The 21,874-nt window shown below is 42.2% G+C and overlaps 2 protein-coding genes across 2 annotated transcripts; both read left to right on the top strand.

Moving 5' to 3' along the window:
• The first annotated feature begins 220 nt into the window (after positions 1–220).
• Positions 221–21,805, top strand: Cklf (chemokine like factor). The gene is made up of 4 exons (XM_027405739.1): positions 221–440; positions 10,502–10,660; positions 19,598–19,693; positions 21,636–21,805. The coding sequence occupies exons 1-4, from the start codon at positions 366–368 to the stop codon at positions 21,753–21,755; spliced, it is 450 nt and encodes a 149-aa protein (XP_027261540.1). The 5' UTR covers positions 221–365; the 3' UTR covers positions 21,756–21,805.
• Positions 13,857–19,271, top strand: LOC100766206 (low molecular weight phosphotyrosine protein phosphatase-like). The gene has a single exon (XM_035442614.1). The coding sequence runs from the start codon at positions 14,008–14,010 to the stop codon at positions 14,476–14,478; it is 471 nt and encodes a 156-aa protein (XP_035298505.1). The 5' UTR covers positions 13,857–14,007; the 3' UTR covers positions 14,479–19,271.
• Positions 21,806–21,874: the final 69 nt, after the last annotated feature.

The following is a 21,874-nucleotide window of genomic DNA, read 5'->3' on the forward strand; positions in this document are numbered from 1 at the left end:
AGGAAAATCCTAAGGCGGTAGCATTTGAGAAGCTCAAAGGACACGGAGGCGGGGCTGCCTTTCTCCCCGCCACTCCAACAGCGCTTCTCCACAGTTATGTTCCTGGGCAGAGCAGTGATGGAACAGGCCCGGGTGAGAAGGGGCACACCAGCGTGGCTTCCTGAACTTGGATTGGGAGTTTAAAACAAGCGGGCGGAGCCAGAGTGGGCGGCTTGCACTAGTACGCATGCGCGCCTGGGATTGCTACAGAGAGATGCAGCTAGCTGGCCCAGCCGCGGCAGTTAAGGATGTGGCGCGAGTCCTGAAGAAAGCAATTAACTGAGAAGGCTTGAAAGGAAAGCGTGACTGTTGGGTCTGTGGGAGAAATGGAATCTAAACATCAGGACGTAGAACGTCCCTTCTACTGGAGTGTAAAAGGTCTTGTGAAGATGCTGCGAATGGTGAGGAACAGGGCGTGAACGCAGGGCGGTGGTCAGGTTTCTCCGGGTTGGTGAAGACTGGGTTAGGAAGCTTAGGGCAGCATTTGCTTGGTCACCTTGTTTCCAGCCACGCCTTACCGGATGCAAAGCATTGCTCTGTTGCTCTGTTCGATGGGAGAAGAACCATAGGGTAGAGTAGCTTCCTGTTCAGATTGTGTAGGGAAAACCCATGGATCCACCGCATTTGGACTTACAAACTTGATGGTACCTGTTAGATTTTTGTTTAAATTAGAGATAAAGAAAAAGAGGAGGAAGGCGCAAGATGAGACACAGGATGAGACATATTAGACATATTAACTAGTTTATAAAAGCCTGGCAGAGTAGGGAGACTAAGAGAGAAGAGGAACATGGGTTAATGGCTGACCGCCATGGCCAGTCGCCATAGAGAGGCAGAGAGAGCATAAAGAGACAGAGAGAAGAGAAGAGCAGAAGCAGAGAGAAGAGACAGAGTAAAGAGAGAGAAGTGTAGAGAGAGCAGAGAGCATAAATGGGCAGGGGTCTGTCTTTTAAAGGGGTCCTCTGCACCTGCCTGCAGACTTAGTTCCCATGGAACCCTGGGCTGACCAGGGAGGGTACTGCCTGTTCGACCAGGTAACAGGGGAAGGCCAGCATAATGCCTGAACCTTTCAGTACCTATACAGACAAGGCAGCTGCAGACTCATCACTCAGAACCCAAAAAGAAAAAAAAAAAAAAAGGTTGATGGTTTTTTATTGTACGTCGAACTTTTCGTGTTACCCAACTCAGAGCTGATTCAACCCAGAGCAAGAGCAAAGAGGAAACTGCCCTTTGTAGGACTCCAGACATAACGGGGGACGTTGCAGTCAATTCTGGACAGAGCTTTGGACAAAAGAGATTAGAGAAGTACAAACTGTCAGGTCCCAAGCCCGGGACAGGGTTCACTCCATGCCTGGGCCTCCTCCCAGCACTTCTCACCGGGCCCCCTAACCTAAACCTCTCCAGCTGGGCTTCACTCCCCCCCCTCCGCCCCAGCTTCTCCTTTCTATCTAAACGGGTCATTTCAGCCTGCTCTCTTGGTCCTCAGTCCCTCTCTTGGACCGATTGCCTCCCCCTCTCCTCTCTCTTCTCTTCCTCCCTCGCTCCCCACATCCTCCTTTCATGGTCCAGTTTATTCTAGACTCTTCCGCATGGCTCTGGCTGTATTTTCTGCTCATATCTACAATAAAACCCTTCTTCTAAACAATACCTAGGAGGGGGCATGTCTTCATTTTCATCCACAAACTCTCATAGTTGAAGGAATAAAAAGAAACGTTTAAAAATTCTAAGAGCTAACATGAGATAGTTAACAATTACAAGGGAAACCTGTCTACATAACATGAAAGACAGTTTTATAGTAAAAGGGTGTCAAAGTTAAATGGCCACCAGAGAAGGCAGTATTTCCCAGGCAACAGAAAGCACAGGTGGGCACTGGTAAGGATTTTGTATAGGAGAGTCAAACTTCAGGAGAATGAGTAAAATAAATTATATATGAAATCTTCCCCATGCCAGAAATCTGTGGTTCTGAGAAATAGCTACAAGTTATGATTCACAAGAGACATTTAGAAAAGTACTCAGGAGCCAAGGGAGAGATTGCATTTGGTTTATTTAATCAAGAAAGTGACTGATGATCTGGAGTTTTATAATAGGTTCCAAAAGTTCTAAAATACTAAAGAGAAAGATGACTTTGGGAGGGGGGAGTAAGTTTGATATTACTTCTTTTTTTGTAAATTTAAATGTTCTTTTTTTTAATTTATTATGTATACAACATTCTGCTTCCATGTATATCTGCACACCAGAAGAGGGCACCAGATCACAACCATAATAGATGGTTGTGAGCCACCATGTGGTTGCTGGTAATTGAACTCAGGACCTCTGGAAGAGCAGTCAGAGATCTTAACCTCTGAGCCATCTCTCCAGCCCAATATTACTTCTTTTTTTTTATTTTTTATTTATTTTGGTTTTTCGAGGCAGGGTTTCTCTGTGTATCTTTGAAACCTATCCTGGCACTCTCTCTGGAGACCAGGCTGGCCTCGAACTCACAGAGATCCGCCTGCCTCTGCCTCTGCCTCCTGAGTGCTGGGATTAAAGGCGTGCGCCACCAACGCTGATATTAATTCTTTTGTGTTGTTCTGTTTTGTTTTTGATAGGGTCTGAGTGGCTTTGAAATCACAGAACCATCTGTCCCTGACACCCAAATGCTGGAGCTGAAGCTGTTATTCCCTCTTTTTCTTCTCCTCTTCTTCCTCTTCTTCTTCTTGAGATCTATTCATTTTACATGAGAGTGTTTTGCCTGCTTATATCTGCGTGCACCACATGTGTGCTTACCAGATCTCCTGGCACAGGAGTTATGGATGGTTGTAAACATCATGTAGGTGCTAGAAAGCAAATCCAAGTCCTCTGCCAGAGCAGTGTGTGCTCTTAACCACTGAGCTATCTCCACCCCCCTGTATTACTTCTATATACAGTATGAGGGGCTGGGAAAATGGCTCAGTGCTTACAGGAAGGTACTGCTCTTACAGAGAAGTGGGGTTCAGTTCCACTACCCATGTTGAGTGGCTCACAGCCATCTGTAACTCCAGCTCCAAGGGATGTGATGCCCTCTTCTGGCCTCCAAGGACACTGCACACGAAAGACAAACCAAATAAATATTTAAACAATGTGACTAATGTGTTCCAACTTCTGGACTAGTAGCTGGAACAAAAAGGAAACAAGACAAAAATGGGATTCCTAACTCACAGAACTTGTCCATTTAGTCACCAAGACAAAAAGTCTATGAATCATAAAACTTTGTACTTAATCATCCAAAGGTCAACCTCGTGGTGGTCTTTGGGAGCCACCCACCTTGGTGTTTGAGACAGGGTCTCTCTGACCTCCAACTTGCCAATTAGGTTAGGCTGGCTGACCAGCAAGCACCAGAGATGGGCCATCTCCACCTCCCCAGTGCTAGAATTACAGACTAGATTATAGGTGTGTTCTACCAATCCAGCTTTCTTTTTTAAAATATAAGTGTTGTACAACAAGTATTTTACTGACTGAGCCATGTCGACAATTACCAGAACAAAAGTTCTGTTTTACTTCTTTTTCTTTTAGGTTTTTGAGACAGGGTTTCTTTGTACACCCCTCACTGTCCTGAAACTCACTCAGTACACCAGACTGGCCTCAAACTCCGAGATCTGCCTGCCTCTGTGTCCCAAGGGCTGGGATTAAAGGCGTGCGTCTCTATGTTAGGCTCAGAACACAAGTTCTTGACTATGAGTCATGCTTCCATTTAGTCCAGGACACAAACACAGGAGTAAATGGTTATAATATGTGATATAGTGAAGGTAGGGTATTGTATTAGTCAGGGTTCTCTAGAGTCACAGACTTTTATGGAATGAATATATATGGGAATTTGTTGAAATGACTTACAGGCTGCAGTCCAGCAATGGCTAGTTGTGAACAGAATGTCCAAGAATCTAGTAGCTGCTCAGTCCCACAAGGCTGGGTGTGTCAGCTGGTCTTTTGGATGTGCTGACAAGGAGAGGACACTCAGGAGAAGAACAAACTGTCTTCTTCCATTGTCTCTATTCAGGCTTCCAGCAGAAGGTGTGGCCCAGATTAAAGGTGTGCCTTCTAACCTCAAGGTCTAGATTAAAGGCTTGTCTTCCAGACTTAAGATCCAGATGACAAGTGTGCCCTCCATTTCTGGATAGTAGGTCATTCTAGATATAGTCAAGTTGACAACCAAGAATAGCTGTCACAGACACAGAAGTGAGATATCTAACCAGAAGATAGCTGTTAGAAAACTTCCAAGAAGAACCTAGAGTTAGGACTAAAAGAGAGGCACCTGAAGGAAGGAATGCTTGTCGCACCTATCTCGACCAGCAAGAAGGACACAACCACGACTCTTCTTCAAGCAGTTTATTCAGGAACCTTGTACATTAGCTTCTCCTTCTACCTCTACCTCAGCTTCTCCTCAGCTTCTCTCTCTGCTTCTTCTATCTCTCCCAGGCCCCTGGCAAGCCCTTAAAAGCAAGCTCATTACCCAATTAGCTCACGCCAGCTGGCAATCCCGGATAGGTCACAGCTGGAGGAGGCACACCAGATCCACTAAGCGCTTCCAAATAAGGCTTGTTTACAGCTAAGCTCGGTCTCCCTGGCATCTAGCCAGGCGCCATCTTGGGGCTGTGGCTCCCCACAGGAATGGTTACAAGAAAATCTTCAGGACCTTTTTAGTGAACAGTAAGAAGTTGAATGTGCTTCTTGTATTCATTCAATAAATATTTACTGAACACCTGCCTATCTGTATTGTGAATTTACATATTAGGATGGGAGTGTAAGACCCTTGGAAAGTTTAGGCTTCCAGAATCTTAGCCCAGGACTGCGGCCACCCCAATCACAGAGTGGAGGCGAAAGCTTGATGCAAATTACATGAGGCTTTATTATAGTTTAACGAGCTAACCCCATGTTAGCTCGGGTCTTTAATCCACCCGCCATGGCGGATGGCTAGCAAAGACAGTTCGAAGCCGCTGCGTACAGATTTTTTTAGGGCAGCGTAAGGGGAGTGTCTAGGGGTATGCACAGGTTCAGGATTGGTGTGCCTCGAGGCTTGGAGGGTTTGCCCTGTGTTGATTGGTCAACTGGTTGTTATGGCCCATAGGCCTTCCCAGGGTGGTTGCTATGCTTTGTGTGTCATTGCTGTGCGCTTTGCTGTGTGCTTGTCCGTAAAGCACACCCAGGGTCGTAAAGCATAGCGCCACCAGCAACTTCTGATTGGCTCCTTGTCACGAGGCAGGCATCTGACTTTCTAGTGACTAAGACAAGGTCATAGAGCACGTGTTCGGTCATTATGGCTGCCAAAAGGGAAGCTGGTCCCTTCAGGAGGGAGACAGAAACAAGCCCAATAAGTTAAGTAGCATCCCAGAATGAATGCTATGGGACTTATCAAGGGAGAAGAAGTTTGATGAAGTTTGCAAATTAGAGTCTTAGGATGATCAAGTTAGGCCTTGCTAAGATGGTATTTGTCAGAGTTAAGTGAAATAAAGTAGTTAGCAATGAGAATATGTTATGAAGAGGAAAATTCATCAATGGTTCCATGGCAGGGTCAAAACAGAGCAAGGATGCAGCAGTTCTGAACTTGAGTAAGCAAGGGAGAATGCCATAGAAAGGAGGGCTGGTGGCAGCAGAACAGGTAGCAAATTTTATATTTGTGATGTGCAGATCCCAAATGCTTAAGACCAGAATTTGTTGTTTTAGCTTCAGTACATCAGCTGCACCTGAATCTACTGCTGTTTCAGCTACTGACTGTGGCTCTACAATCACTGCCCCACTGCTCAGGTCCAGGCCTGGCCAGACTAATGCATTCTGCTGGAGCTGCCTATGTGTCTGCAGCCAAATGTAGTTTTTAACTAAGTCTCTGGTTCTATTTTACCAATACAGACTCAGGAGTCAGATACTTCAACTCAGAGAGGTGGAGAAGCAACCAGCAGACCTTCCTCCTTAGCCAGCAACCCAGCAAGAGAGCCCCTTCCACCAAAAACCTCCAAATTCAAAGTCCCTCCTCACTACTTCCTGTGCATTTCTCTATGCATTGTCTGGACTGCCTCTAACTCCCTATGGCTACTTCCTGTTAACTAGTTGCTGGCTCCACCTCTTGATCCAAGGTTGATTTTATTTAATTAGTGCAATCTTGGGGTTCACAGTGTGATCAAATATCCTGCAACAAGAACTGTCTTGGATTTGGAGTATTTGTGTGTATGTAATGAGATGTCTTAGAGATGGAACCCAAATCTCAATACACAATTTGTTGTTGTTGTTTTGTTTATGATATATGTGCATGCATACATACATACATACATATGTACATACATACATACATACATACATACATATGTACATACATACATACATACATTTTTTTTAATTTATTAGTTCTAGTTAGGGAACAAGCTTGTTTCACATGTAAGTCCCTTCTCCCTCCCCTTACCCCCATCCCTCCTCCCCCACCCCAGCCACCCCCCACCCCATCCACCCACCACTCCCCCTGGCAGGGTAGGGCCCTCAATGGGGGCTCTGCAAAGCCCACCAAATCTTCCTGTGCTGGTCCTGGGCCCTTCCCCACATACATACATATTATACATAACCTGTGGGGTAGTTGACAATTTTTTAGTGATATCACACATGAAACAAAAGTTTGTGCACAATGAACTACCTGAGGTCAGGTGTCATGTACAGTGTTCAAACTTTTTGGATTTTGACCAGCTGTGGGGTCAAATCTCAGTATTTTTGGAGGCAGAGACAGGTAGATCTTTGAGAGTTTAAGGCCAGTCTAGTCTACATAGTGAGTTCTAGGCCAGTCAGATCTGATGTCACCACACTCCCCACCCCCCAAAAAAATTAGATTTGGGAGCATTTTGAACTTTCAGATTAGAGGTACTCGAGATTTGCTAATGGTCCAGATATGGGGTAAGATAAAGGGAGGGTTCCAATGTAACACCACAGTTTTGGGTCTATACAATTAGTAAAGTGAACTTGCTGGTATCAGAAGGCCTGTAGGAGAAGCAAGAGTGGGAGGAGATTCAGCTTTGAATTCAGAAATTCAGCTTTGAGTTCATTATTAGATTAGAGATACCTATGAGACTGGGGAAGCAGAAATTAAATAGGGAGTTAGAACTGAATTTTGGTGGAGAGAGAGAAGTATTTAAAGTTAAGTGGCAAATGAGGTCATCAAGAAAGAAATGCAGATAAAACAGATAAGAGGATGAATGAACTCTGGGAGTCTGTGATCATTAAAGGGAGGGACAGCAGAACTAGCAAAGAGTGGGAAGGAGTTGTGGGCTGTAGAACAAGTCAAGTGCCCAGTGTCCTAGAAGCTAACTGATCAGCTGCATCAAATACCAGGGACAACCAAAGTAAATGAGGCCTGGGATTTTCTTGTATAAACTGAGAGGGGTGTTTTTGCTAGAGAAGTAGATGATAGCTGATGCCTAGATCTTGGACACCTGGTGAAAGGGGGACTCAACCATAGAGCATGCAGATTTGAAGGATTTGTAAATAGATGAGGAGGTACCTGAACAAATATACATTTTAAAAGTTTGTCTGTGTTATGATAGTTCATGGAAAAGACATGTCATTGGATCTATTTTGACATGGGCCTGTGAATGTATCAGGACAATTAATACAGCCACCCATGACACACCTTCTTGGTATCAGAGCCATCTTAGTTTCTGTAATTTTTACAATAATTTGCATAAGAAAATGACTCAATAGTGTACTTCACAGAGTGTGCCTTGTTAACTGGCACATATTGGCACCTAAAACCACTAAAATGTTCCTCATGGCCCTGAGTAATCTCTTCTTCCTGCCTAGTCCCAGGGGTTAACTCATCTATTTTCTGTAACTATATTTTCTATAAAGTATAGTTCTGTTTTCTATAATTATAGATTTTGCTATAACTGTAGATAGGCTTTCATTCATTTCCTAGATTTTTTTTTCTTTTTTCTTTTTCTTTTTTTTTTTTTTTTTTTGGTTTTTCGAGGCAGGGTTTACTCTTGAGCTTTGGAGCCTGTCCTGGAATTCTCTCTGTAGACCAGGCTGGCCTCAAACTCACAGAGATCTTCCTGCCTCTGCCTCCCTAGTGCTGGTGTTAAAGGTGTGTGGCACCACCACCCTAGAATTTTCTTTTTTTTAATTATCTTTTTCTTTCTTTTATTATTTAAATTAGAAACAAGCTTGTTTTACATGTCAATCCCAGTTCACTGTCCCTCCCCTCCTCCCCTGTCCCCGCACTGACCCCCTCTCCCACCCTACCTGCTCCCCAGGGAGGATAGAGGCCTTCCATGGGGGATCTTCAAAGTCTGTCATATCATTTGGAGCAGGGCCTAGACCCTCCTCGTGTGTCTAGGCTGAGAGAGTATCCCTCTATGTGGAATGGGCTCCAAAAGTCCATTCGTGTAGTAGGGATAAATACTGATCCACTACCAGAGGCCCCATAGATTAACCAGACCTTCCAACTGACACCCATGTTCAGAGGGTCTGGAAGAGTCCAATGCAGGTTTCCCAGATGTCAGTCTAGTGTCCATGAGCAACCCCTTGCTCAGGTGAGCTGTTTCTGTGGGTTTCTCCAGCCTGGTCTTGACCCCTTTGCTCATTACTCCTCCCTCTCTGCAACTGGATGCCAGAGTTCATCTCAGTGTTATCTGTGGGTGTCTGCTTCTGCTTCCATCAGCTACTGGATAAAGGCTCTAGGATAGCATATAAGGTAATCATCAATCTCATTATCAGGGAAGGGCATTTAAGATAGCCTCTTGACTATTGCTTAGATTGTTAATTGGGGTCATCCTTGTAGATTTCTGGACATTTCCCTAGTGCCAGATTTCTCTTTAAACCTATAATGGCTCCCTCTATTATGGTACCTTGCTCTCTTCTGTTCTCCTCCTGACTCATCCTTCCTGCTCCCTCATGTCCTCCTCTCCCCTCCTCTTCTCCTCTCCTCTTTCTCCTAACTCCCTCTCCCCTCCCCCATGCTCCCAATTAGCTCAGGAGATCTTATTCCTTTCCCTTTCTCCAAGGACCATGTATGTCTCTCTTAGAGTCCTCCTTGTTTCCTAGCTTCTCTGGCAGTGTGGATTGTAGGCTGGTAATCTTTTGCTCTATGTCTAAAATCCATATATGAGTGAGTAATACCATGTTTGCCTTTTTGTGACTGGGTTACCTTGCTCAGGATGGTTTCTTCTAGTTCCCATCCATTTGCCTGTGAATTTCAAGATTCCATTGTGTGTCTCTCTCCCCCCACACACACTGAGTAGTACTCCATTGTGCAAATGTACCACATTTTCTCTATCCATTCTTCAGTTGGCTGGCATCTCTCTTGCTTCCAGGTTCTGGCTATTACAAATAATGCTGCTATGAAAATGGTTGAACGGCTGTCCTTGTATGAATGTGCATCTTTTCACCCTAGAATTTTCTATAGATAAAATATAGTGCATACTCATTTTGTTATCTTTTATTCATTATAATAATTTTGAGATTCTTCCATGTCATCTGTCAATAGTATATACATACTAATATTTCCTTTTTGCTGCTAATACTGGGTAAGTAGAGCTGTCTTCCCCCCACCTCCGTGTGTGTGTGTGTGTGTGTGTGTGTGTGTGTGTGTGTGTGTGTGTGTGTGATATTCTAGAAATTAAGAAAGTCCTTCACATCTGCTAGGTTAGTGACCTCACACCTCTTATTTAGCTATATCCCAACTCTGATCACATGTTCTTTATCCATTCACTAGTTGGCATCCATTTGTTCCCAGTCTCTAGCTGACCCTTAATTCTAATGGCATTGTATTTATTAGTAAGGGGAGTTCTTTAAAAATGTACATTGAGTAGTAACTCTTACACATCAGAATTCATTTTCTTCTGACAATATGTTTAAACCCATCTCCTCCACCTTCACTCCTTTTCACCTTTACCCTCATAACAGCATTCAACTCCAGTTTAATAGTAGTTTGCAAGTTACTAGTAGTTAAGGAATGATGAAGGAATGGGTGATGAATTTTAAGCAGCTAGGATATAACTTTTTTTAGGAGTAACAAGAAGCAGGGGAAAGTGGGACAGAACAGGGTTTTTCTGGAAAAGATGAAAGGATAGGGATGTTGGGGAGAGGTGTCTTAAGAGAAGACAACTTAGCTGTGCTTATAGAAAAGAGCTAGCAGAGGGGATATTTGGAGGGAGAAGATCCTAAGAACAGATGTGGGAAATGACCAAGGAAGTACTTACTCCTCTAAAACACAAACCAAAGTCAATGCCCACATGTTTAGTCACACCTCCTATGTCTACAGTGTCTTACAGAAATCTTATGTAGTTATTTTTAGGCATCATTTGGGGGCTAGGGATGTATGTAACTCAATGGTACAGCACTCTTTTGCATACAAGAGTCCCTGGATTCAATCACCAGTACCACACATGCACACATACACTCCACGATAAGTAAGCCAATAGTTTCTATAGCATAAACTTTTATGATCAGTGACTAAATCATTGTTTTTTTCTTCTAGGCAGTAACTGCGGCATCTATGACCTTCTTCATCATTGCACAAGCCCCTGAACCATACATCGTTATCACTGGATTTGAATGCACCATTGCTTTCTTTTTCATATCTTTGTATATGTGCAGACTTGACAAAATGATGAGATGGTTGTTTTGGCCTTTGCTTGTAAGTGATCGGTTTCAACCTTAAATTCTTTCCTGCCATAGGAAGACTCTGTAATCAACTACTTGGTTCTCCTAAATCTAAGGTGATCTCTGCTCACTGCTGAGGGTTCCATGTTGTCCTTGGGGAAGGTTCTCAGGGATCCAGGGCAGCAATAGAACATAAACTCACTTTACTGCACCTACCAGTAGGTGTGTGGCTGACTTTATTTGGAGAATTCTTTTGAGTATCAGTGTTCTAAAGAAATTGAAATTTAGAACCATGTTGATAAATTGGAATGTATTCTTATCTTTTTCTTCCTTTCTTCTTTTTTTCTTTTTATTGAAAATATTCTTTTCTCATAGAATATATTCTGATAATAGTTTCCTCTACTTCCACTCCTCCTAGTTCCTTCCCATTTCCACTCCTAAACCACTATCTGTCTCTCATTATAAAAGAGCAGGCTTCTAAGAGATAACAACCAAACGTGACATAATAAATATGTTAAGAGGAAGCAAAAGCTAACATATCAAAGCTGAACATGGCAGCCCAACAGGAGGAAAAGAGCAGGCACAAGAGTCAGAAATCCATTCATTCTCATAGTTAAGAATCCCATAGAAAAATATTAAGCTAATAGCTATATAATATATGTACAGAGGACCAGGTGCTGACCCATGTAGGCCCCGTACTTTGCTATTTCAGTCTCTGAGTTCATATACACCTACGTTGATTCAGAGGGCCTTATTCTCCTGGTTTCCTCCATCCCCTCTGGCTCTTAAAATCTTTCTGCTTCCTCTTCCATGGGATTGTCTGTAGGAGAGGGATTTGATAGAGACCTCCAATTTAGATTCTCTCTCTGCATAATGTCTGACCATGGGTCTCTGCATCTGTTTCCATCTGTTGCCAGAGGAAGCCATCTCTCTGATGATGACTGAATAAAGCATTAGCTTTTTTGTTGTTGTTTTTTTTTTTTTTAAGACAAGTAGTATTTGTTAGATACCCTAGGTCTCTGGGATAGCTAGTCTCAGGTTCTTGGTTACCCAAGCAGTGTGAGGTATGGGTTCCTTCTCGTGGAGTGGGTCTTAAGTCAAATCAGACATTGGTTGGCTACTCCCACATGTTCTGTGCCATCATTGCCCTAGCATATTTGTATGCAGAACGGATTGTAGATCAAAGGTTTCATGGGTGGGTTAGTGTCACATTCCTCTTTAGTTAGCCTGCAGAGTGCCTACCTTTCCACACCAAAGAAACTAGAACACAGGGGCGAAGGCACCAGCTCAACTTATCCCTATTCAATGAGTTGTGTGGTGTTGTCCTCATCAATGAGGTCTTGCTGTCAGTTTGCAGAGAACAGCCTGTTGTCTTAGCAATAGCCTGGGCTGTTTAGGGATTTCCATGGGACTCCCTTGTCTAATAACTCAATTGAATGCACCCTAGTCCTCACTTGGCTGTAAGAGATGGCCAGTGAGCCTCAGTATCCCCCATTACTAAGAGTCCTCATTAGGATCACCTTTAAAGATTCCAGGAAATTTCCATTGTATTAGGTTTCCATACTGCCCTTCAGCCCTGCCCCCACATTCCAGCCATCTCTCCCTGAACTATCTATCTCTTTCCACCCCACTCCCCCCCTACCTTCCCATTCCCATTCCCCCCAGACCACATCTCTTTGCTCAACTTCTCTGGGTCTACAGATTGAGGCTTGATTATCATTTACTTAAATTGCTAATACCCACTTATAAGTGAATACATACAATATTTATCTTTCTGAGTCTGGGTTATCTTACTCAGGATGATTTTTTTCTAGTTCCATCCTTTTACCCATAAATTTCATGATGCCATTTTTCAACAGCTGAGTGTAACTATACCAAATTTTCTTAGTTGCAGAGAACAGGCTGTTCTCTGCAAACATTCTTCTGTTGAGGGACATCTAGGTTATTTCCAGTTTCTGATTATTATGATAAAACAACAATGGACATAATTGAGCAAGTGTCCTTATGGTAGGATGGAGTGTCCTTTGGGTATATGCCTAGGAGTAGTATAAGCTGAATCTTGAGGTATATAGATTCCCAATTTCTGAGGAACTGCCATATTGATTGCCAAAGTGGCTCTATAAATTTACACTCCCATCAGCTTGAGCTGTCACTTGTGTTTTTTATCTGAGCCATTCTGTGGGGTGTAAGATAGAATCTCAAAGTAGTGTTGATTTACATTTTCCTGATAGCTAAGAATGCTAAACATTTCTTTTAAGTGTTTTTTTAGCCATTTGAGATTCCTCTGTTGAGAATTCTCTATTTAGATCTGCTCCCTGTTTTTTAACTGTATTATTTGGGGTTTGTTTTTTATATGCCTAATTTCTTGAGTTCTTTATATATTTCGGATATTACCAACTCTACTCTATCAGAAGTAGAGTTGGTAAAATTGTTTTCCTGTCTGTAGGCTTTGCCCAGTTGATGGTGTCCTTTGTCTTACAGAAGCTTTTCAGTTTAATGAGGTCCCGTTTGTTGGTTGTTGATCTTAGTGCCTGCACTATCAGTGTTCTGTTCTGAAAGTTGTGTCCTGTGCCAATGCATTCAAGGCTATTCTCTTCTGTCAGGTTCAGTGTATTTAGTTTTATGTCAAGGTCTTTGATCCAATGGACTTGAGTTTTATACAGGATGATAAATGTGGGTCTATTTGCATTCTTTTACATACCTACATCCAGTTTGACCAGCACCATTTGTTGCAGATGTGTCTTTTCTCCAGTGTGTATTTCTGGCTTCTTTATGAAAGAATCAGGTGTCCATAGGTATCTGATTTTATCTCTGGATCTTTACTTTAATTCCATTGGTCAACATGTCTGTTTTTATGCCAATAGCATGTGATTTTTTTTATTACTATATCTCAGTACTACAACTTGATATCCGGAATGGTGATGTCTCTAGCAGTTCTTTTATTGTTCAGGACTGTTTTAGCTATCCTGGGTCTTTTGTTTTCCATGTGAAGTTGGGCTTTGTCCTTTCAAGATCTGTAAAGTGTCTCGCCTATCTCGACCAGCAAGAGAAAGACGACCACGACTCTTCGACTCTTCTTCAAGCAGTTTATTCAGGAACCTTGTACATTCTCCCTCTATTAGCCCCCCCCCCCCCCCCCCCCCCCAAGCCCTTAAAAGCAAGCTCATTACCCAATTAACTCACGCCACCTGGCAATCCCGGATAGGTCACAGCTGGAGGAGGCACACCAGATCCACTAAGCGCTTCCAAATAAGGCTTGTTTACAGCTAGGCTCGGTCTCCCTGGCATCCAGCCAGGCGCCATCTTGGGGCTGTGGCTCCCCACAGTAAAGAATTGTGTTGGGGTTACGCTGTCTCTGGGTGCCAGGGTCTGTACTGAAACATGGCAGAGGTTGGGTCCAAGTCAGTGTTGTTCGTGTGTCTCAGTAACATTTGCTGGTCACCCATTGCAGTGTTCAGAAAATTGGTAACTGATGAAAATGTTTCAGATAATTGGAGGATAGGCAGTGGGGCTATATCCACCTATGAAGTGGGGAACCCCCCTGACTATCATGGGCAGAACTGCATGAGAAAACATGGCATCCCCATGAATCACATTGCACGGCAGATTACAAGAGAAAACTTTGTCACATTCAATTATATACTATGTATGGGTGAAAGCAATCTGAGAGATTTGAACAGAAAAAATAATCAAGTTAAAAACTACAAAGCTAAAATTGAGCTTCCTGGGAGCTATGATCCACAGAAACAACTCATTATTGAAGATCCCTATTATGGCAATGATTCTGACTTCGAAGTGGTGTACCAGCAATGCCTCAGGTACTGCAAGGCCTTCCTGGAGAAGACTCATTAGAAGGTCCTGCCCACCACCATTGAGCAACTCACTCACCAGAGCCGTGCCCAAGGGTAGTGGCAGTCCTTAGCCCATACCCTACCAATCTTTTCTGCTGGCTTACTGTCCACCTTTAAAATAATTGTAGATGGAAATTAGGTATATGTTCAGAAGGATAAAAATATCCGAGTAAGACAGTTTGAGGTGAGGCTAAGCATTCTTAGACTAATTGAACCTCTCACCTTGCCCTAGTTACAAAATAGTGAAACAAGCAAATATAGAACAAAGTAGAACACAATAAAGTAAGAATGACCTACAAGGTTCAGGTCAGCCTCTGACCCCAGCTAGCCTGGGTGGCCTGGTCTAATTAGTGTGTGTGCATGACCAGCACCCAGTGGTGCCATTTGCTTGCCTTATACCTCTGTGCTAGACTCTTATCAGCCTTCCATTTGACATTGGGAGAGTTTAAACTCAAACACACTGAGGGCATTTAAATATTTGCAAGAGAGGAAGCTGGATGTCGTAATGCAGGCCTGCAATTCCAGCAGGCCATCCTGGGCCATACAGTGAAGATGGGAGCAACAGATTGATCACATTAGCATTTTTACTCTTAGTTTTTGTCTAGTGTTTTTGAGCTTTGTTCCTGTTTGAGCCACTTTACCTCTTAAAAAAAAAAAAAAACAAGAAAAGGTGTGCTTAAATAGTGGAATGTTTATAGTGTTCTTTCATCAACATTTTAAAGTTACAGGCAAGCATATGTAATTTAAGTGCATTTTCAGAAGGTGACCTCAGATTCATATGTCAGAAAAGAATTCAAGTTAAACTGGGACGTTAGCAAATATAACTGAAATTGAAAAAAAAAATTGTGTTGGAATTTTGACGGGGATTGCATTGAATCTGTAGAGTGCTTTTGGTGGGATGGCCATTTTTACTATGTGAATCCTACTGATCCAAGGACATGGGAGATCTTCCCATCTCTGATATCTTCTTCAATTTCTGTCTTTAAATATTTGTAGATTTTATCACGCAATTCTTCACTTACTTGGTTAGAGTTGCTGCAAGATATTTTATATTATTTGAGACTGTTGTGAAAGGTGTTATTTCCCTGATTTCTCTCTCAGTCCATTTGTCATTTGTATATAGGAGGGCTGCTGTTTTGTTTTATTTTGTTTTAGCTAATCCTTCATCCAGCCACTTGGCTTAAAAGTGTCTATCAGCTATAGGAGTTCCCTAGTACAAGTCTTAAGGTCACTTATATATACTGTCATATCATCTGAAAATACCTATACTTTGATTTCTTCCTTTCCAATTTGTATCTCGTGATCTCTTTCAGTTGTCTTATTGCTCTAACTAAAACTTCAAGTACATTTTGAACAGATACAGGGTGAACAACCTTGTCCTGTTCCTGATTTTAATGGAATTGCTTTGTGTTTTCTCCATTTATGATGTTTTGCCTCGTTTTTAAATGCATGTGGATATAGTTTCAGAACCAGGAGACAGAGACAGGCAAGAACAAGGAACTATCCTTGCCCATCCCTCATCACAAAATGGAAAGTCAAACTAAGAACATTCAATAAAATACGATTTGATCATACTTGAAAATTCTGTAGTCATTTGTGATAACCTCAACTGATCTTACTGAACCATATTTTGTAACATTAGGCTTCAACTGCCAGACTCACAGCACTAGGAATGTTTGTCTGATCAAGTTCCCCAGTGGATACCAGAGCTGTCACAATAGACAAATGGAAATTATTAGTTGAGGTCTATATGACCCTTCAGCCAGGCACTACAGAGCCAGTTCCAGCAAAAACTAATCCACTGTTGGCTCTCTCTCCAGTCACATCCCAGTATCCTGTCTCCATGGGGTATCCCTTGTGTCCAACCCCCCTCCCCCCAGACTCTCCTTCACTTCTTTGGCTAGGCACTTCCTCCTGTGCTGCACTTTTCATGTCTTGGATTCTGAAATGCTTACATTCAAGCTGCTACCTTCTATTAAACCAGAAGCATGCTTTTAATTACCTTCTGGGACCATCTTTGGAGGCTAGTACTGAGAACTTCAGGCTGGAGGTGTGTAATTCTGTTGGTAGAGTGCTTGCCAAGCATGAACAAAGCCCTGGGTTTGATCCCCTGTATAGCATAACCCAGGCATGTTAGCACACACCTATAATCAACATCTCAGGAGGTGAAGGTAGGAAGATCAGAGGTTAAAGTCATTCTTGGCTACACAGAGAGTGGAGGTCAGCCCTATCTTAAAATAATAATAGCATAATAAAAATTAAAAATAAACCCCAAACTAGAAGTGGTTCTCAAAGATTGGTTAATCTGTTATCATCAGTCATAAAAATGATAGAGACATGGAGTAAGGTTATAGGTGAAGAGAAAAGAGTTCTCTTACGGAGTTTCTAGTACTAGTGACTGGAAGCAACATCTTCTTTCTACACAACTATCAACATTGATGCCCTACTGGGGATTGTTCCCATGGCCTCTTGCATGCTAGGCAAATACTATACTGCTGAGCTATATATCTCCTTTAACTTTTTATTTTGAGATGAGGTCTCACTATGTTGCCCAAACTGGCCTTGAACTCAGTTTGTAGTCCATACTGGCCTTCAACTTTTACTCTTCCTGCCTCAGCCTCCCAAGTATAAATACCTACCTTGGGAGAATACCGAGGCAGAAGAACAGGCTAAGAAATGGGGCAGCGGATTAAAGAGTTAAATGGCCAGATTGTTGGATCTAACATCTGCAACATAGGAGGAGAAGCTACAGCTGAGGTTGGGAGTCAGTACCAAGAGCTGGTAACTGAGCTCACAGAGAACATAGGGAGTAGAGAGAAGTGGCCAGGAAAAGGCAGAAGAGGACCCAAGGGGCCCAGTGTCACAGACACCAGACAGGAAAGCATTTCATGACGAAAGGAATGGTAAGTCATGTCACATAGACAGAAAAGTTCTGGAATATGTAATCCTATGCCCCAGCAGCTGTGCTCATAGAAGGGCTTGGTGCGCTTTGTCCAGAGTGGATTGCTGTGAACGGCAGGTAATAGGAAGGTTGTGAGACCAAGCACGAAAGGAGAGGCAGCTAATACTAGGGAAGCCACCACTGACCTAATTTCCTACTTCCTCAGGAAATCTGAGGGACAAAGGTAGTAACAATTGGGCTCCCACAGGATGGAGTAGTAAAGCTGCCAGAGGCTTTTACTACAATTAAAGTAAAGGAGACAGCAACTGAGGACCACAGCTGCTCTGTAGGGAGCAGAGGGGGATGCTAAACACTAATGCCCCACAACCAGTGCCCTCTGACTAGAAGACTGGTCATTGTCTGCCTTCAGATCTGTCATCTGTATCCTTGCCCTGACACAATCAGTAGTAGACCAGGCCTCTGTTCCTCTCTAGCATTCCTTGACAGATCATGAATGAAGGAGCCAACCCAGGGCTCTAAGGCTCAAAATTACTATGAAATCTCTGATTTTTTGTAATTAAATTTGCATTCTGTTTTAATAGCAAATTGAAAGTTTGTAGTTTTATATTTTTGTTTTGTGACAGGGTCTCGTTCAGCAGCCCTGCCTGTGCTAGAACTGACTCTGTAGACCATGCTGACTCAAACTCAGAGAGATCTGCGTGCCTCTGCCTCCTGAGTGCTGTGATTAAAGGTGTGTACTACTATGTCTGGCTGCATATTGAGCTTTCAATATAAAGACAGTGTTTTAAGTTGGGTGCAGTGGCTCACACCTGTGATCTTAGCATGCAGAAGACTGAATCAGGAGGTCTTTGAATTAGAGATCAGTCTAGGCTACATGATGACTACCAGACCAGCTTGGGCTATAGCCTGAAAATAACAAACACAATGTTCTGAATTTCCACTAGGAGCATAAATGTTCCAAGATAAGCATGCCCTCCCCTCCCAAAAAGCCTCCCCTTCTCATACCCCATGATTCTATGCACTCCCTGAAACACCTCTTTTATACAAAGCCATTTATAACCTAATTCACAGCTCTTAACAGCTGTCTGACTGAAGTAGTGTGGCCTGTTGCCTTGAAACAGCAAAGTGTCCAGCCAAAGGGGAGTTAACCCAAGACAACATCTCATTGTCTGCAGCAACTTTGTTTTCCTTCCTCAGAGCCAAACCTCTTTTTCTTTTTTAACTACTTTTCTTTTGGAATCTAATATTTCTTCATTAATTTCTTCCTGCCTACTTATTGCAAGTATGTATAGACCATTCCATGATAAAGATAATTTATTTTTCCGAAATACACATCCATCTAAAAATGTAAATTGCTCTTGTCAGAATGCTTCATTTGGGGAAATTATTAAATGAAATGACATAATTTGGCAAGCCGCTGTATTACAAATGTGGGTGGGGTTCATCCTGGAAATTACCACTCTAAGTATGTGCTGTTTTCAGTTTTGGAGGGGGTTGGGTTTTTTTTATAGGTTCTCACTCTGTAGCCCTGGCTGGCCTGGGACTCTGTGTAGAACAGACTGACCTCAACACTCCTGAGTGCTGAAATTAAAGGCATGACCCACCATGCCTGGCTTTAGTATTATTAACTGCACCTTAGTAACTGTTATTTGATAACCAATTATTCCACATTTCCTATTAAAAATATAAACATTCCAGCTTCCTAGGGGACCCTCCGTACTCTAAACCTTCTTCATATATCTACTTTTCCAAACCAGATGAGTTCTTCTTCTAGCTATGTCTATGTTAGGTGATATATGTGTGTGTGTGTGTGTGTGTGTGTGTGTGTGTGTGTGTGTGTGTGTGTGTGTGTGTGTATGTATTATGTATGTATGTATGTTTGTTTGTATAAATGCTTAAATAAGTAAATGATTGATGTGTTATAATCTAGTGACCTAGTGACCCACTAGGTAGGTTGTAGAGCAAATAAATGGACATTATTTTACTGTAGCATTTAGTTTCCTAAAAAACATTGGTGTGTGCTAAATTGAATAAAATGTGGCTTTAAATTTTTTTAGGGAGTTTCCCCTACCTTTTTTAACACTACTTGGTCTTGTCTCCCCTAACCCCGTGATGCTAGGGATAAAACCCAGTACCTAGAGCCATGCTAGATGTGAGCTGTATTTCCAGCCGTGGTGGTCTTTGATAGCAAGCTGACTTTCCTGTTCTGTGTTTTTAGGATATTATTAACTCAATGGTGGCAATATTATTCATGCTTATTGTGTCTGTGTTTGCACTGATACCACAATCTTCAACATTGACAGCCCTTGGAGGGGTAAGTAGAGGGGGGTCTTTCAGGTTTCTTCAGGTTTGATCAAAATGCAAATTCATTTGGAAATACAAGTACAGCAAGCTGCACTGTATTCATGCCAGGGGCTCTTGGACTGGTATACAGTGCTTACTGGCTTTATAGTTTGTATGATTAGATGCATTCCCTGATTAACATTAAGTAAGCAAGGCTTCATACTGGACTCAGCCAAATAAAGAGGTCCCTACATAATTCTTACAGGGCTGTACAGACTGAGAGAAGCTGCTAGAATCAGTTATAGCCCTTAGCTCCAAGAAACCTGATATTAAACAAAAAAAAAAAAAAGAAGAAGAAGAAAAGAAAAGAAAAAAAGAAATATGGTGGGTGGGTTTCCTAGTTCTTCTTTTAAAGGATTCATATTACTTGTTAGGTGAGACCAAATATTCCCATAAGGCTTCAGATGCAATATAATAGATTTCCTTACTGCAAGGGATGTGGTAGGAAACCTTGCAAACTAAAGGGTTATTCTGAGTACTGCTTACAGAGAAAGAAGCCAGCTTAGTCAGACTTGATCCTGACAAGCAAGCCAAAATGAAAGAATTCAGTAATTTCATTATACTCCTCCTGGTAGTTTTCTGAGATTTGGTCTGACTTTTCTAGGCTCTTATGGAGAGAGCTGAATTAGAAAATTCTTCCTTCCTACTTTCTTGTTCCTTCTTAACAAGGGCTATATAGAACTGACCATGCTCTGCCATGTCTGTCAGAACCCTAGATTTCAGCTCCTCTAGGCACTAAGCAACTTCTTAAGAGATTATATAATTTTTCTAGAAATGAGGTATGCTGAAATACCAATCTCCAATTGTTTTAAAGACAATTTTATCTGTCTAGTACGAAAAAAGATGAGCCAGTCATAGGACTCAAATTTACTTACTGGTTTCTTCTTTCATTTACTCATTGCTTAAATGCTGAGAACATAGAACTGTTGTCCAGCACAGCAGCCAGTAGCCATGTGGCTACTGAGCGCAGGAAACGGGGCTAGTATGACTTGAAATAAACTCTGAATATAGAATATGCATTGAATTTCAAAGATGGAATTATCTCTGCAAAAGAACATAGAATATGTTGTTGGTAACTTTTATTATAGCAATGATCTGTAAAGCAATAATATTTTGGATGTGTTAAGCTACATAAATGTATTAAAATAAATTTCACCTTTTTTACCTTTTTAAATGAAACTCTTGGAAATCTTAATTATGTGGCTCACAATGGAGACTGTGCTTCAGGGTGGTCCTGAGCTGACCCATAAGGCTCAACTAGCCTCAGGTTGCTCAGAGCCTAACACAAGAGATGGAGTGTGGCCAGCAATAGATAAGCCACTAATGGAGTACTACCCAGCCCAGAAGAAAGGAAATAGCTATATCTGTCTGAATTGCGGTTTGCTTCATTTCCCTTTAGCTCAATTTTATTTCACTCAGGCCTGTCTAGCCTCCTATGCCTTACATGGACATTGCTCAGCCTTTGAGAGCTCACTGTGGAGCATCTCAGCACTCTAGTTCTACAAAACTTGTATCATAGCCATGGCCCCAGGACTTAATGTGCTCCCAGCACCAACCCTTTCCCCAGTCAAGTATGCTGATAGAAAAATCAAACAGCTGACCACTGGAGAGAGAAATCTTGGTTGATAGATAAATACAGTCAGTAGGGTTTTAAAGAATGTATACCAGAGCAAATCAAGAGGGATAGGCAACTTCCATTCCACCTCAGGGGTAGTTCTACTCACTACAATTATCTTTTCCTTACTGTGGGTAGATAGGAGAGAAACTTAGCAGTGATCTCTAAAGTCCCTTCCACTGTAGTATTGCATGGTAGCACAGAGAACAAGCTCTGTACCCTGGCAGGAAAGAAATGTAGTGGGCCCCCCACTAAGACTTTGTGTGACAGAAGCTGATGACAGTGTGTCTGTTTGCAGGTGTTTGGTCTCCTGACAACAGTATGTGCTATTGCTGACTCTGCCCTTATGTGCCGGAAACTTCTCTTTAATCCAAGTGGACCTTACCTGCAACGTTCTTCTACTCAGAGCAGAGAATAATTTGTATTCATTTTTACTAGTTATTAAACATATTTCTTTATTCTTTCATATATTGTCTGCAGTTCTCTTTTTTTTTTTTTAATTTCAGTGTGTGTGCTGGCGAGTTTTATGTCAGTTTG

This window comes from Cricetulus griseus, chromosome 3 (assembly GCF_003668045.3).
Source record: "Cricetulus griseus strain 17A/GY chromosome 3, alternate assembly CriGri-PICRH-1.0, whole genome shotgun sequence".
Taxonomy (NCBI): domain Eukaryota; kingdom Metazoa; phylum Chordata; class Mammalia; order Rodentia; family Cricetidae; genus Cricetulus; species Cricetulus griseus.